The sequence below is a fragment of the Coffea arabica genome, chromosome 9c, assembly GCF_036785885.1.
Source record: "Coffea arabica cultivar ET-39 chromosome 9c, Coffea Arabica ET-39 HiFi, whole genome shotgun sequence".
In the NCBI taxonomy this organism is placed as follows: Eukaryota; Viridiplantae; Streptophyta; class Magnoliopsida; order Gentianales; family Rubiaceae; genus Coffea; species Coffea arabica.
The window spans coordinates 42,140,419-42,152,576 of record NC_092326.1 but is presented as its reverse complement, the minus strand read 5'-3'; the positions used below and the strand labels follow the sequence as shown (position 1 = coordinate 42,152,576).

Sequence of the window (12,158 nt, the reverse complement as noted above, 5' to 3'; positions counted from 1 at the left end):
TAAAAATCATACGTAATTAGTGTGTCATGTATTTATAAGGGTAATTTCGACATTTTTAGAAGTTCCGTTACGAATGACTATTTCCGGTACTTTGACACTTTAATCCAAATCATGAGGGGGTTATGTATAACTTTTGAAACCATAGGGGGTTATGTAAAAAAATGCTAAATCACAGGGGATAAAATGTAATTTGCCCTATGAGGACAGCCAACCTCCTCTAAAGGAGTTGGCCAATACATATTTTGTGAGGTGAGAGTTCAAGAATTCAAATCTTGCCCCTCTCTCATAAAAAAGTTGTTACTTAATGTGGATTTTTTAAGATCCATATGGGTACTTAATACATACGGCGATCCATATGGGCACTTAATGCATATGTATGGTCTGATGGTGGTTCAGTCCCTGTCGATTTCCGATGATTCTATTGGACCACTTTCCGTACGTAGTATAGGTTAGAATAGAACTAGAAGTGGGAGTAGGTATAAATGGTGATAATAGGAAAAAAAAAAAAAAACTCTTATGAGGAAGAATGAATGTATAGGTGATAGGAGATGAACAGCTTTAGGACTTTGATACTAAAAAATACAAAATAAACAGAAGAAAATAACATGAGAGAAGTGCATTTATGGGCGTAAAAAAAAAAATCACTGTCATACCAATGAAAAAGAAAAAAACCTTTGTCGTACGAGATAAAATGGAAATAATTTGACATAGCAAGAAGATATTGAAACAGAACGAAGAGTTAAAGGGGAGCGGTAAAATTCAGGTCATGTGAATTCTAAATATGTACTTGTCACTGTCCAATGCATAGGTTAGTCCTTATCTTTCAAAATAAAATAAGAATTTGTGACTAGAAATTAATACTAAATATGAACTTTTATCAATTCAAAAGAGATTCCAAATTTTACCAAAGAGAAGAAGGAAATGGAGGGATTTGGTTTGGTTAGATATTAAGGACGGTATATAATATAAGTGTACAACTTACCTTCTTGCTTTTTATTATCCTAAGCCATGCTCAGCTTCACTTTTCCGACTACCAGTTACTAGTCTCATTTTCCTACCTTTGCATGAACATTATTATATTTTAGTTTACCAAAACTATTCCTAATGCACATCTGAATGGAAAGAGAGAATCTTAGTAGTAATATATTATGTGAAAACATTCATCCTCCATTCAAAATTGGCTAATATTCAATGATCAAGAATTTAAAAGTCAATAGCTTCTTCTCCTAACTATTTTCCCCCTCGCACCCCTCCAAGGGGCAGAGGGAGAGCGGTAGGGAGCCTAATGTATAAACAACATCTTTGGTGGTCAAATAATATAGAAATGCCTCATTTCTATACTCAAAACTTGGATTCATAAGAAAAGTCAATGAAACAACCTGAATTCGTGCAATCACATCTTTTGCGTCCCCTAAATCTTCGAGAAAACAATACCACGAGAAAGTCGTCTAAGTGAATCGTGTGTGCCACCTTGTAATCTTGTACACAATTGACATATTACATCTTATAATCGCCAGTAAATTATCACTTCCCAAGCCATGGCCTCCCAGGGTTTTCATTTGCTACTGATCATCATAACCAGTCTTCTAAGCATCACTTTCTCCACCTCCCAAGCTGCTGGCCCTAGTGCATCTAAGCCCGCCAGAAAAGTCATGAATATCATAGACTCTTGCTGGCGAAGCAGGTCTAACTGGGCAGATAACCGGCGTGCATTGGCCGATTGCGCTATAGGCTTCGGCAAGAATGCAATCGGTGGAAAATATGGTGCAACATATATCGTCACAGATCCATCCGATAATCCGGGACACCCAAAATCGGGCACTCTTAGACACGGTGTTGTACAGACAAAACCATTGTGGATTATATTTGCTAGGGACATGGTTATAACTCTGAAAAATGAGCTGATAGTAAATAGTTTTAAGACCATTGATGGGAGAGGGGTGAAAGTGGAGATTGCTTATGGACCATGCATCACAATACAACATGTTAGCCATGTGATTATTCATGGGGTTAGCATTCATGACTGTAAGCCAGGGAAGGCTGGCATTGTCCAGAGCAGTTCAACTCACACAGGCCGCCGGGGTGGCTCGGATGGAGATGGCATTGATATCTTCGATTCTTCCTATATATGGATTGATCATTGCTTTCTTGCGAGGTGCAGCGATGGCCTCATTGACGTTATCCATGCTTCCACTGCCATTACCATTTCCAATAACTATTTTACTCAGCATGATAAGGTCAGCAAAATGCTTATATATTTATACACATATATTTCCAACTAGATTTCGCTAGAAATTACACAATATTTGTGAGCCTTTCATGTAGTTTAGTTTCGTAGGTACCGCAGATTTTCTCACAGGGTTTCATTGGCAGGTGATGTTATTTGGGCACAATGATAAGAACACAGAAGATAATGCCATAAAAGTTACGGTAGCCTTCAACCATTTTGGTCCTGGTCTTGTGCAGAGGATGCCAAGGTTTGGGAATTCTTCAGTTTTATTTTTGTCGGAATATATATGTGTATATATATATGACTTATGCACATCAGTTTAACGTATAATCCTCTCAGGGTTAGGCTAGGTTATGCGCACGTGGCAAATAACAGGTACGATAGATGGGAGATGTATGCAATTGGTGGAAGTGCCAATCCAACCATTTTCAGCGAAGGGAACTATTTCATGGCTCCGGACAGTCCTGATGCTAAACAAGTAAGGCCAACTGATTTCTTGGTGAGGCAAGAATTGCCGTTGTTAGAATCTCTTTGGATGCTATCTGCATTCTAGATGTTCTTTCACCTAATCAGCTTGCCAATCCAAATTATATGACCAACAACATTAATTCACCAATCTTGTGATATCACTTAATACCTTTAGAGCAGAGAGATCTTCTAATCATGTAACGCTTGCAAGATTTATAGTTTCTTTAATACCTAGTAATTACTAGCTTGATTGAACAGGTGACGAAGAGAGAGGCTAAAAATGGTTGGAAAAATTGGAAATGGAGATCCTCCAAAGATAAATTCATGAATGGAGCATATTTTGTTCAATCTGGATATGGAAACTGTTCCCCTGGTTACAATAGATATCAGAATTTTCCGGTGGCCGATGGTTCGTTGGTACCTGCTTTAACAGCCGATGCAGGCCCCCTACGCTGCACTACGAATAAAGCTTGTTAGTTGATGTCTGCGTTAATTCCACCATGTATCATAATTAATTAATCTCGAGGAGTTAGATTTTTTTTATGACTTCTTTAATCAGAAGAAAGATCCAGTCTTCAGCACCGGTTTGGACTGGCGCCTGTGCCTTGCACCATAATGTTGGTGCCATCATGATAACCTTAAAATTGTACACCTACAACCAGTGGCTAAATATTTAAGGTCTTTAATAAAATAAAATAAAATAAATTTGAATGCCTTACGAGGAAGCAAGTGATTTATGAAATACATATCTAGTACCTTTTGGAATGTTCGTGCAGACTGTTTAAATCATTTCCATTTCGAATCTTGGCATGGCACAATGCAACTACAGAGATAATATATAATTTGCATATTCTAATTGATTTTATAAAATTCCACTGGAGGCCTGTAAATTTAATGCAAAACTTGAAGTTAAACTAAATACAAAATGGGGTACAACAACTTTAGCAGTTAGGATACAAACTCGGTTAAAGGTTTTTTCTGCGGTAAGATTTTATTCAAGACATCTAATGGTTAGGTAGTTACCAGTATACATTTTATCAAGGTGTAAGAAACACTATATGAGCCGGACACCACAGTGTGTAAGGATGTTTGATATTCTGGTATAATGGGATGGACATTTGTTTAAATTTGGGTTGATTAATTATTTTTAGTTTGAAAGATGTTTTATGAAGGCCTCATTTGGGGTTGCGTGCATTTAACAAAAAAAAAATCACTTTTAAGTACTAAAAGTACTTACAAAATGTTTGGTAACTAATTTCCAATAATTTAAGCAGTCCAATTTTTTGATAATTTAATAGCACCTTTTATAAAAGTATTTGTGTCAGAAGTGCTTCTTTACAAGCTATCACAACTCTAAACGGGGCCTAAATCTAATGAGCTTAAATGCAGCTTATATCTGTGTTTATTGAGTTGAATCAGTTTGGACTTCAAGAATTAACAATTGCTAAAACTTGTTTAGGCTGGATGTGATACAGTTAAGCGTACCATTGTTGGATGAATGTGAGGATAGCTTGCCTAAGTGCTCTGTAGCTGTATATATGTTTCATCCCTACGTTTGTAGCTATACAAATTCTAAATGTATAGGCCACTTTGAAATAATCCATCTAAATGTATAGGCCAACTCATTCTAACAAATCTCGATTTTCAGGAACTGATACAAAACAGTTCCATGTAAAGTAACCGAAAAGAACATTGAAGAAGTTAAAAATCTGGGACATTTCTAAATTTCAAGCCACTGTGACACGAGGGATTTGTTCATAAGCCAAGTGTGCATTAGATCATTTAAGAAACAATGCTAATGCGCTAAAGAATGATAATACTTGAATTCTCTTTCTGTAGAGTCTTTAATATTCTGCAATTGCTGTAACAAACTAATAAATTCTTTTTTTTTTTTGGCAACTAATAAATTCTTAATTATCCTTAATCTTTAAGATTATCATAACTGCAGGATTTAAAAGTACGGGACAAAAGCAATTTAAATTATCAGGGCACTACGTGCCAAGCTTGCAATTTACGTTCTCCACCAGCTCCAGCTTATATAAGGAATCAGAAGCTCTAGACTACAAGTGCAAGAAAAATCAGTAATATTTGTTTAGAAGTAAATTGATCAACATGAATAGCAAGTCTAAAAATGTTGATCATCTTCCCAAATGCTATTCAATTTTCCCTTTCATCCCAATTTATCAAATCTTTTCCATGGCAAAATCAAGTCATTTCCTAGTGCTTTCACGGATGCTAGCCATCATTTGCTGTTTCTCGACATCCCAAGCCCTTCAGATAAAAAGTACCTCAAATCAGGACATTGGTTTCAATGCGATCGATACTTGTTGGAGAAAACACGGGGATTGGGCTACCAATCGCCAAGCCTTGGCTGATTGTGCCAAAGGATATGGAGCTGGTGCCCAAGGAGGTAAAAATGGTGCCACATATGTTGTCACTGACCCTTCGGACGACCCCATCAACCCCAAAAAGGGGACACTCAGATATGGGGCAATCCAGAGGGAACCTCTTTGGATCGTCTTTCAAGGGGACATGAACCTAAAACTGAAAGATGTTGAAATTTTTGTTAATAGTTACAAGACTATAGATGGAAGAGGTGCTAGAGTTGAGATTGGAAATGGACCTTGCCTTAGAATCAATGATGTGGAGCATGTTATTGTCCATGGAATCAACTTTCGTAAATGTTTGCGTGGGATACCTGGATTGGTTCGGATTGATCCTGATCATCTTCTTAACACAAGTTCTAATGGAGTACCTGACGGAGATGGCATTAGAATACTTTCATCTAGCCACGTTTGGATTGATCATTGTCACTTTTCTAATTGTGCCGATGGTCTTCTTGACATATCCCATAAATCAACTGCCGTGACTGTGTCCAACAACTATTTCACTCAGCATGACAAGGTAAAATGCCAAAAAAATCAAAAGCCACAGAAACTAATTAAATATATGGTTCAATATCCAGACCAAAATGGGAAAGTATAAACATTAGAAAGGTTGATCTTGATTTCAGCTATTCATAACGTTTGATGTGATCTCTTTACAGGCAATGCTGTTAGGGCATTCGGATAAGTCTCCCCAGGATAACAAGATGTATGTCACCTTGGTATTGAACCATTTTGCTTCTGGACTAACCCAAAGAATTCCTAGGTAAAATCAAGCTCTACTCAGAATTTATTTCAATGGTTTTAATTTGTAAACCGTCTATCTATCTATATATATATATATATATATATATATATATATTTCTTCTCAACTTGGATGGATTCTGGTCTTTTGAAATAATTACAGAGTCAGGTACGGATATGTTCATGTAGCAAACAATAAGTATGATGAATGGGGAATGTATGCTATCGGTGGCAGCTCGTGTCCAACAATACTGAGCGAAGCCAACTATTACAGAGCGAAAAATGATTCTGATGCTAAACAGGTGCTCAAATATTGAATAATTGCTCTTATAATTTGACCATGTCCCATAAATTCTATAGCAAGAAAATGTTTGCATCTCAATTATCTAGAATTTCCTGGGGGATTAACAACGTCGGAGATCTGGCATTTTTTGACAGGTTACCAGGAGAATTTCAAACGATCCGGGGTGGAAAAATTGGTCATGGAATTCCAAGGATGATGTATTTCTTAACGGTGCATATTTTGTTTCATCCGGGAATGTTTGGACGCCTAATTATGCTGCATCCCAAGCATTTGAATTGGCTCCAGGAGGAAGTGTACCTATTTTGACTCTTCATGCTGGTCCTCTCCAATTATAATGAATGTCTCCAACGTATGAATTCAAAGTGATATAATTGATTCCAGATTGTGGGCTTTTGTCTTCTTTATATCTTGTGATCAGCTCCCCATTTTTGGTTTTTACTTTATATCATTTTCATGCATTCTCGTTGCAATATAGAACTATTCAAAATAATTCATAACAACGTACGTCCAACTCAAGATTAAGATTTAATTCTACAGCTGGGCTAACTGCATATTTTCTTGATTGGAAGTGTGATTTTAGTAATTTTGTTATTAACTAAACTAAAAAAAACCCCAAAAAAAAAAAAAATACTTCACGCTTTTGAGAAATTTACATCGTCCAAATGTGCATAATTTTATTCCTGTGCAACTGGCTGAAGTAATTTCGCAAAGGACAAAATTTTTGCAATCTGTTCCTCTCAGAAATTCCAACAACACTAATGCCTCTTATTTGCTGCTTAATGGAATATGGTTATGTAGTTAATGACTTTCCCAGAAAAAAAAAAGGGGGAAAGGAAAGAAAAAGAAATGGGAATAACAAGAACTCAGAAAATGTAAGAGCACCAACAGTGCCCAGGAGCCTCAGTTAATTAATAGCCGCCTGTGCAATTGTTTAGAAAGTGAAGGTCAACATTTCGTCAAAATCTTAGTGCTAAACTTGAATGATTGAGATTCATTCATGTACATATATATACTCTTAACTCATTGAGAAGATGTACGTTTCATAAATTTTCTATAGATCCCCATTATCCCAACTATGGATGCACAGCACAGGACTTGTCAATGGGATCAAATCTTAACCTTGGTTCACAACGCAAATTGTCTCCATACAAATGTCAATTTCAGAAGGCCAATTAAGCAAAAAAACCAATTAACATAGTCCAAAAAAATGAACTCTAATTTGTACCATGCAATACCAATTACTCTATACATGGCCTACTATCACAGGCATCTGAACAATCTAAGAAAATAACAATCTCCTGAAACAAAAATGGAGCCTAGAAATGGTGGTGCAACTGTGACCATACGCCACAACTACTATGTAGTGTAACAACTTTGATCGTGACTGAGACTACAAATTCGACTTTCAACCATGATCCCATTTGGATATTCTTATGAATGCAGAAGTCATTTTAGATATGGATTAAGGATGCAAGTTATTGATAGAGAGCTAATTGTGTATTTTATTTATGAATATTTTCCTTGATTGAAGCAAAATGTTGTGTTAGTTGGTGGAATCTGCTCATATTTTGTATTGGGAAAATCGTCCAAAACGTCCCTCACATTTTGTAAAATTACTTTTTTCGTTTTTCACTTTTAAAAGTGTAATTTTATGTCCCTTACATATTCAAATCGGTCAAATTTAGTCCATAACTAGGTTTCCGATCATTTTTTGGCCGAAATCCATCACGTACAAGGCACATGATCATTTTTGAAGGGTAAATTAGTCAAATTATATTTTACATAATCTAATCTATAGTTCTCCACATTTTATAAAACAAAATTTTTCGTCCCCCACATTTTATAAAATGATTTTTTCATCCCTCATATTTCACAAAATGAATTTCTCCATCCCTCACATTTCAAATATGCAATACATAGTTGGTCGGTTAGCAAGTCAAGCAAAATGAGAAAATAGAAATTAACCCGGTTTGCAGGTTCACGGTTCAATCCGATTTTTGACCGGATCTGATCGAACTTTTTCCAACATGGTTTTTGGCATAACTCGGACCGGATACTTGATCGGTTTCTGGTTCGATCAATCGAACCGACCGGTCCGGTCCAAGTCTGAAAACAATGCTGTAACCAACTAATAAATTTTTTTTCTTCTTTTTGGACAACTAAGAAATTCTTAATCATGCTTAATCTTGTAATACGAACACAACATCAGGCTTTGACAGAATAGGACAAAAGCAATGTAGATCAGCGCATTAAGTGCCAAACTCTTGAGTTTCCTCATCTACCTGCCTCAGCTTATTATGAGCAATCGTCAGCTCTAGTATAGACTACAAGTGCAAGGAAAATCAGTGGTATTTACTTGAAACTAAAGTCAATACAAGTAAAATGTGAGAAAACGCTAATCTCATCCGCCGAAAAATTCTATTAATTCAATCTTCTTTTTCATCCCAATTCATCAAATTTCTGCCATGGTAAATTTAAGTCCTTGCCTAGTGCTTTCATGGATACTAGCCATCATGTGTTATTTCCATATAATAACTCAAGCCTACCAGACAAAAAGTACCCAAAACATATCCTCTTTCCCAAACTCCTATCCATCTGAAGTCGGCAGCGGTTTCAACGTTATCGATAGTTGTTGGAGAAAAGACAGCAAGTGGGCCTCCAATCGCCAAAAATTAGCTGATTGTGCCAAAGGATATGGAGCTGATGCCCGAGGAGGCAAAAATGGCGCCATATATGTTGTCACTGACCCTTCTGACCACCCGATCCATCCCAAAAAGGGGACACTCAGATATGGTGCAATTCAAAAAAGACCTCTTTGGATCATCTTTAAACGGGACATGAGCATAACCTTGGAAGGTGGTGAACTTTTTATTAGTAGCTACAAGACTATCGATGGAAGGGGTGCCAGGGTTGAGATTGCAAACGGACCTTGCCTCAGACTCGATAATGTGAGCCATGTTATTATCCATGGGATCACTATTCATAATTGTTTGCGTGGGAGACTTGACTTGGTTCGTCGTGATCCCGATCATCTTGTTAATACAAGTACCATTGGGCAATCTGATGGAGATGGCATTCGAGTGACTTCATCTAGCAAAATCTGGATTGATCATTGCTACCTTTCAAAATGTGGAGATGGTCTTCTTGACATAACTCAAGGATCAGCTGCCGTCACCGTATCCAACAACTATTTCACACAGCATAACAAGGTAAAATGGACAAGTTAAAAACGGATATATACAGTACAATATCCAGAATAAATTTAATAGGAAACTCGGAAAAAAAACCATAAAAAGGATTTTCTTGATTTCAGGTAGTCATGACTTTGATGTAATCCCTTTACAGGTGATGCTGTTAGGGCATTCAAATATGTATCTTAAGGACAAAAAGATGCATGTTACCGTGGTATTCAACCATTTTGCTTCTGGACTAGGCCAAAGAATGCCAAGGTAAAATCAAGCTCTAATCAAATCGCGATCTTCGCTTCTTTTGCTTTGAAATATGTCTTGGTGATTATAAACCCATCTTACTGTCCTTGTTTTTTTTTGTTGGACTTGTCAATGTTTACGTATTTGTTGAGCTCGTTATAAAGCATCAAATGTTTAGTTTGTTAGATCAATTTATTGCGGTGGTTATGAACCATCTAATGTTCTTTTTCAATTGAACGCCGATTTTGTACATGTTAATTTTTTGGGCGCACTTAGTAGTGCCCATTTTAATCAAAATATCAATTGTTGGTTGGTCAAATTTTACCTAAATAAATTATAAGTGCTTTTGGTTAGAAACACATGTTTAAAATGTGAACATCAATTCTTTAAATTAACTAGCTAGGTAGCACATAGTTCGTGATATGCTTGAATGTGTTGGCATTTTCTTTAAGCAACTTGTAACTTGAAAATGGGGAGGAGGCTTATAAATTAAACCACTTGATATTTCTTGTTTGGTCAGAAATTCGACGTTTTCATGTTTAGGATTTATTTTTTGATGTTCCTACATATTTGTCTAAATATTTTCTCAACTTGGATGCATTTTGCAACTTTTGATAAAATTACAGGGTTAGGTATGGGTATGCTCATGTAGCAAATAATAAGTACGATGAATGGGGGTTTTATGCTATCGGTGGGAGCTCGCATCCGACAATACTGAGCGAAGGCAACCACTACACTGCACGAAATGATCCTCGTACTAAAGAGGTGCTTGAGTATTCATATAATTCTCTAATAATTTCCCATAAATCCACATCCAAAAAAAAATGTTTATATATATATATATATTTCAGTACGTTGTTTAGGGTTACTGGAGGATGAGATGTTTGGGTGTGGCATTTTTGTGGCAGGTTACTAAGAGAATATCACATGATCGGAGGAGGTGGAAGAAGTGGTCATGGAAATCCAAGAATGATTTATTTTTTAACGGGGCATATTTTGTTTCATCTGGGAAATTTTGGAGACCTAATTATTCTAGATCTCAAGCATTTAAGGTGGCTTCGGCAAAAGGAGTTCCTACTAGTTTGACTCGTGATGCTGGTCCTCTCCGCTGTGTTGAAAATCTTCCATGTAGAAATTGAAAAAAAATGATCAAATAATAGATTCCGGATTTTAAGCTTTTATTTTTCCTTATTTAATTCATAATTAGAGAATAGAAGATGGCCCTATTAAAGGTATATGCAGAGCAAACAAGGGAAAAGTTGACAGGCAACTGACATTTAAGAAATATTCCTACAGCTGGGCTGACTGCGTAATTTGTTGATTGAGAGCGATAGTTTAGTAATTTTATTAGTATAAAAAAATATTTTTAAAAAAAAAAACAGAGCGATACTTCAAGGTTTTGAGAAATTTATCTTAAACAAGTGTGCATAATTTACTTATATTATATAAAAAGGAGTTTGTGATAAACTCATTCTTTGACCTTCATCCGCCTCATTTAGGGGTCAGGATAGGTATTTCACACATAGGTAAGATGCATCTTAAAGTTGAGTACAAATTATATATGCAAAGAATTTGGTGGTATGATTACCTTTTCATCCTATGAGGTGTTTAATTAGTTCTGTTGGCGAGGATTAATAAAGGGCAAATTCCACTTTATCCCCCTGTGGTTTAGCGTTTTTTCACATAACCCCTCTATGGTTTCAAAAACTATACATAACCCCCTTATGGTTTGGATTAAAGTGTCAAAGTAACGAAAATAGTCACTCGTAACGGCGTCATCTAAAATGTCAAAAATACCCTTATGTAAGGCTGAAATTTATGTATTAACCAAGGGGGGTTATGTGTATATTTTGAAAATCATAAGGGGGCTATATGGTAAAGTATTAAACCATAATGGGGTTATATGGTAAAATATAAAAATCATAGGGGGTTAATGTGTCATGTATTTATAAGGGTAATTTCGACATTTTTAGAAGTTCCGTTACGAGGGACTATTTCCGTTACTTTGACACTTTAATCCAAACCATGAGGGGGTTATGTATAGCTTTTGAAACCATATGGGGGTTATGTAAAAAAAGGGTAAACCACAGGGGGGTAAAATATAATTTACCCATTAATAAAAGCTAGGCAATCCATTGTGCAATTACTTCCACCGTTAGGTTTCCATTACTTTAGAATTGGGATGCTTATTTTCCTTCTTTTTCCGTTACTTCTCCTTATATTGAACTTTATTTATTCGTTTCCGTTACTTCAATCTTCATAATACTTTACCATTCTTCTTCCTTTACTTTAATTTATTTTTCCCCAATTGATTGTCATATTAAGCTTTTCATTAGTCTGCCAGGTATTTCTTTGTTGCTTTAAAGTTTTGGAATTTTCTTCTACTATATTTTATTACTATGGACAAGATTTTAAGTCTATTTTTCTTGATTAATATGTTGTATATTGGATTATCGTTAACTAGTGAGGTTGTTAATGACTTATTTGATTTTGCTAATTTGGTTGTGAATTTCTTTGTCAAATAGGTTGAAGAATTTACTCAAAATCTTGTGGAAAGGTAAATGAAATTGGTGATTTTCCTTGCTTTTGTAAATTTATGT

At 35.9% G+C, this 12,158-nt stretch overlaps 3 protein-coding genes across 3 annotated transcripts; all 3 read left to right on the top strand.

The window, feature by feature from the left end:
- The first annotated feature begins 1,538 nt into the window (after positions 1-1,538).
- Positions 1,539-3,175, top strand: LOC113709014 (putative pectate lyase 2). Its single transcript, XM_027231765.2, has 4 exons — positions 1,539-2,237; positions 2,374-2,477; positions 2,570-2,708; positions 2,957-3,175. Exons 1-4 carry the CDS (start codon positions 1,539-1,541, stop codon positions 3,173-3,175), a joined length of 1,161 nt encoding a protein of 386 aa, XP_027087566.1.
- Positions 3,176-4,791: 1,616 nt separating this feature from the next.
- Positions 4,792-6,534, top strand: LOC113707688 (putative pectate lyase 2). Its single transcript, XM_027229974.2, has 4 exons — positions 4,792-5,602; positions 5,745-5,848; positions 5,990-6,128; positions 6,265-6,534. The coding sequence occupies exons 1-4, from the start codon at positions 4,811-4,813 to the stop codon at positions 6,463-6,465; spliced, it is 1,236 nt and encodes a 411-aa protein (XP_027085775.2). The 5' UTR covers positions 4,792-4,810; the 3' UTR covers positions 6,466-6,534.
- Positions 6,535-8,624: 2,090 nt separating this feature from the next.
- Positions 8,625-10,697, top strand: LOC113709015 (probable pectate lyase 4). Its single transcript, XM_027231766.2, has 4 exons — positions 8,625-9,339; positions 9,476-9,579; positions 10,185-10,323; positions 10,467-10,697. The coding sequence occupies exons 1-4, from the start codon at positions 8,644-8,646 to the stop codon at positions 10,695-10,697; spliced, it is 1,170 nt and encodes a 389-aa protein (XP_027087567.1). The 5' UTR covers positions 8,625-8,643.
- Positions 10,698-12,158: the final 1,461 nt, after the last annotated feature.

Coding starts and splice junctions, on each gene's coding strand:
- LOC113709014 (XM_027231765.2), top strand. CDS start 1,539: ATGGCCTCCCAGGGTTTTCATTTGCTACTGATCATCATAACCAGTCTT. Junction 2,478..2,569: donor CTTGTGCAGAGGATGCCAAG/GTTTGGGAATTC, acceptor TAATCCTCTCAG/GGTTAGGCTAGGTTATGCGC. Junction 2,709..2,956: donor ACAGTCCTGATGCTAAACAA/GTAAGGCCAACT, acceptor TTGATTGAACAG/GTGACGAAGAGAGAGGCTAA.
- LOC113707688 (XM_027229974.2), top strand. CDS start 4,811: ATGAATAGCAAGTCTAAAAATGTTGATCATCTTCCCAAATGCTATTCA. Junction 5,603..5,744: donor ATTTCACTCAGCATGACAAG/GTAAAATGCCAA, acceptor ATCTCTTTACAG/GCAATGCTGTTAGGGCATTC. Junction 6,129..6,264: donor ATGATTCTGATGCTAAACAG/GTGCTCAAATAT, acceptor ATTTTTTGACAG/GTTACCAGGAGAATTTCAAA.
- LOC113709015 (XM_027231766.2), top strand. CDS start 8,644: ATGTGTTATTTCCATATAATAACTCAAGCCTACCAGACAAAAAGTACC. Junction 9,340..9,475: donor ATTTCACACAGCATAACAAG/GTAAAATGGACA, acceptor ATCCCTTTACAG/GTGATGCTGTTAGGGCATTC. Junction 10,324..10,466: donor ATGATCCTCGTACTAAAGAG/GTGCTTGAGTAT, acceptor TTTTTGTGGCAG/GTTACTAAGAGAATATCACA.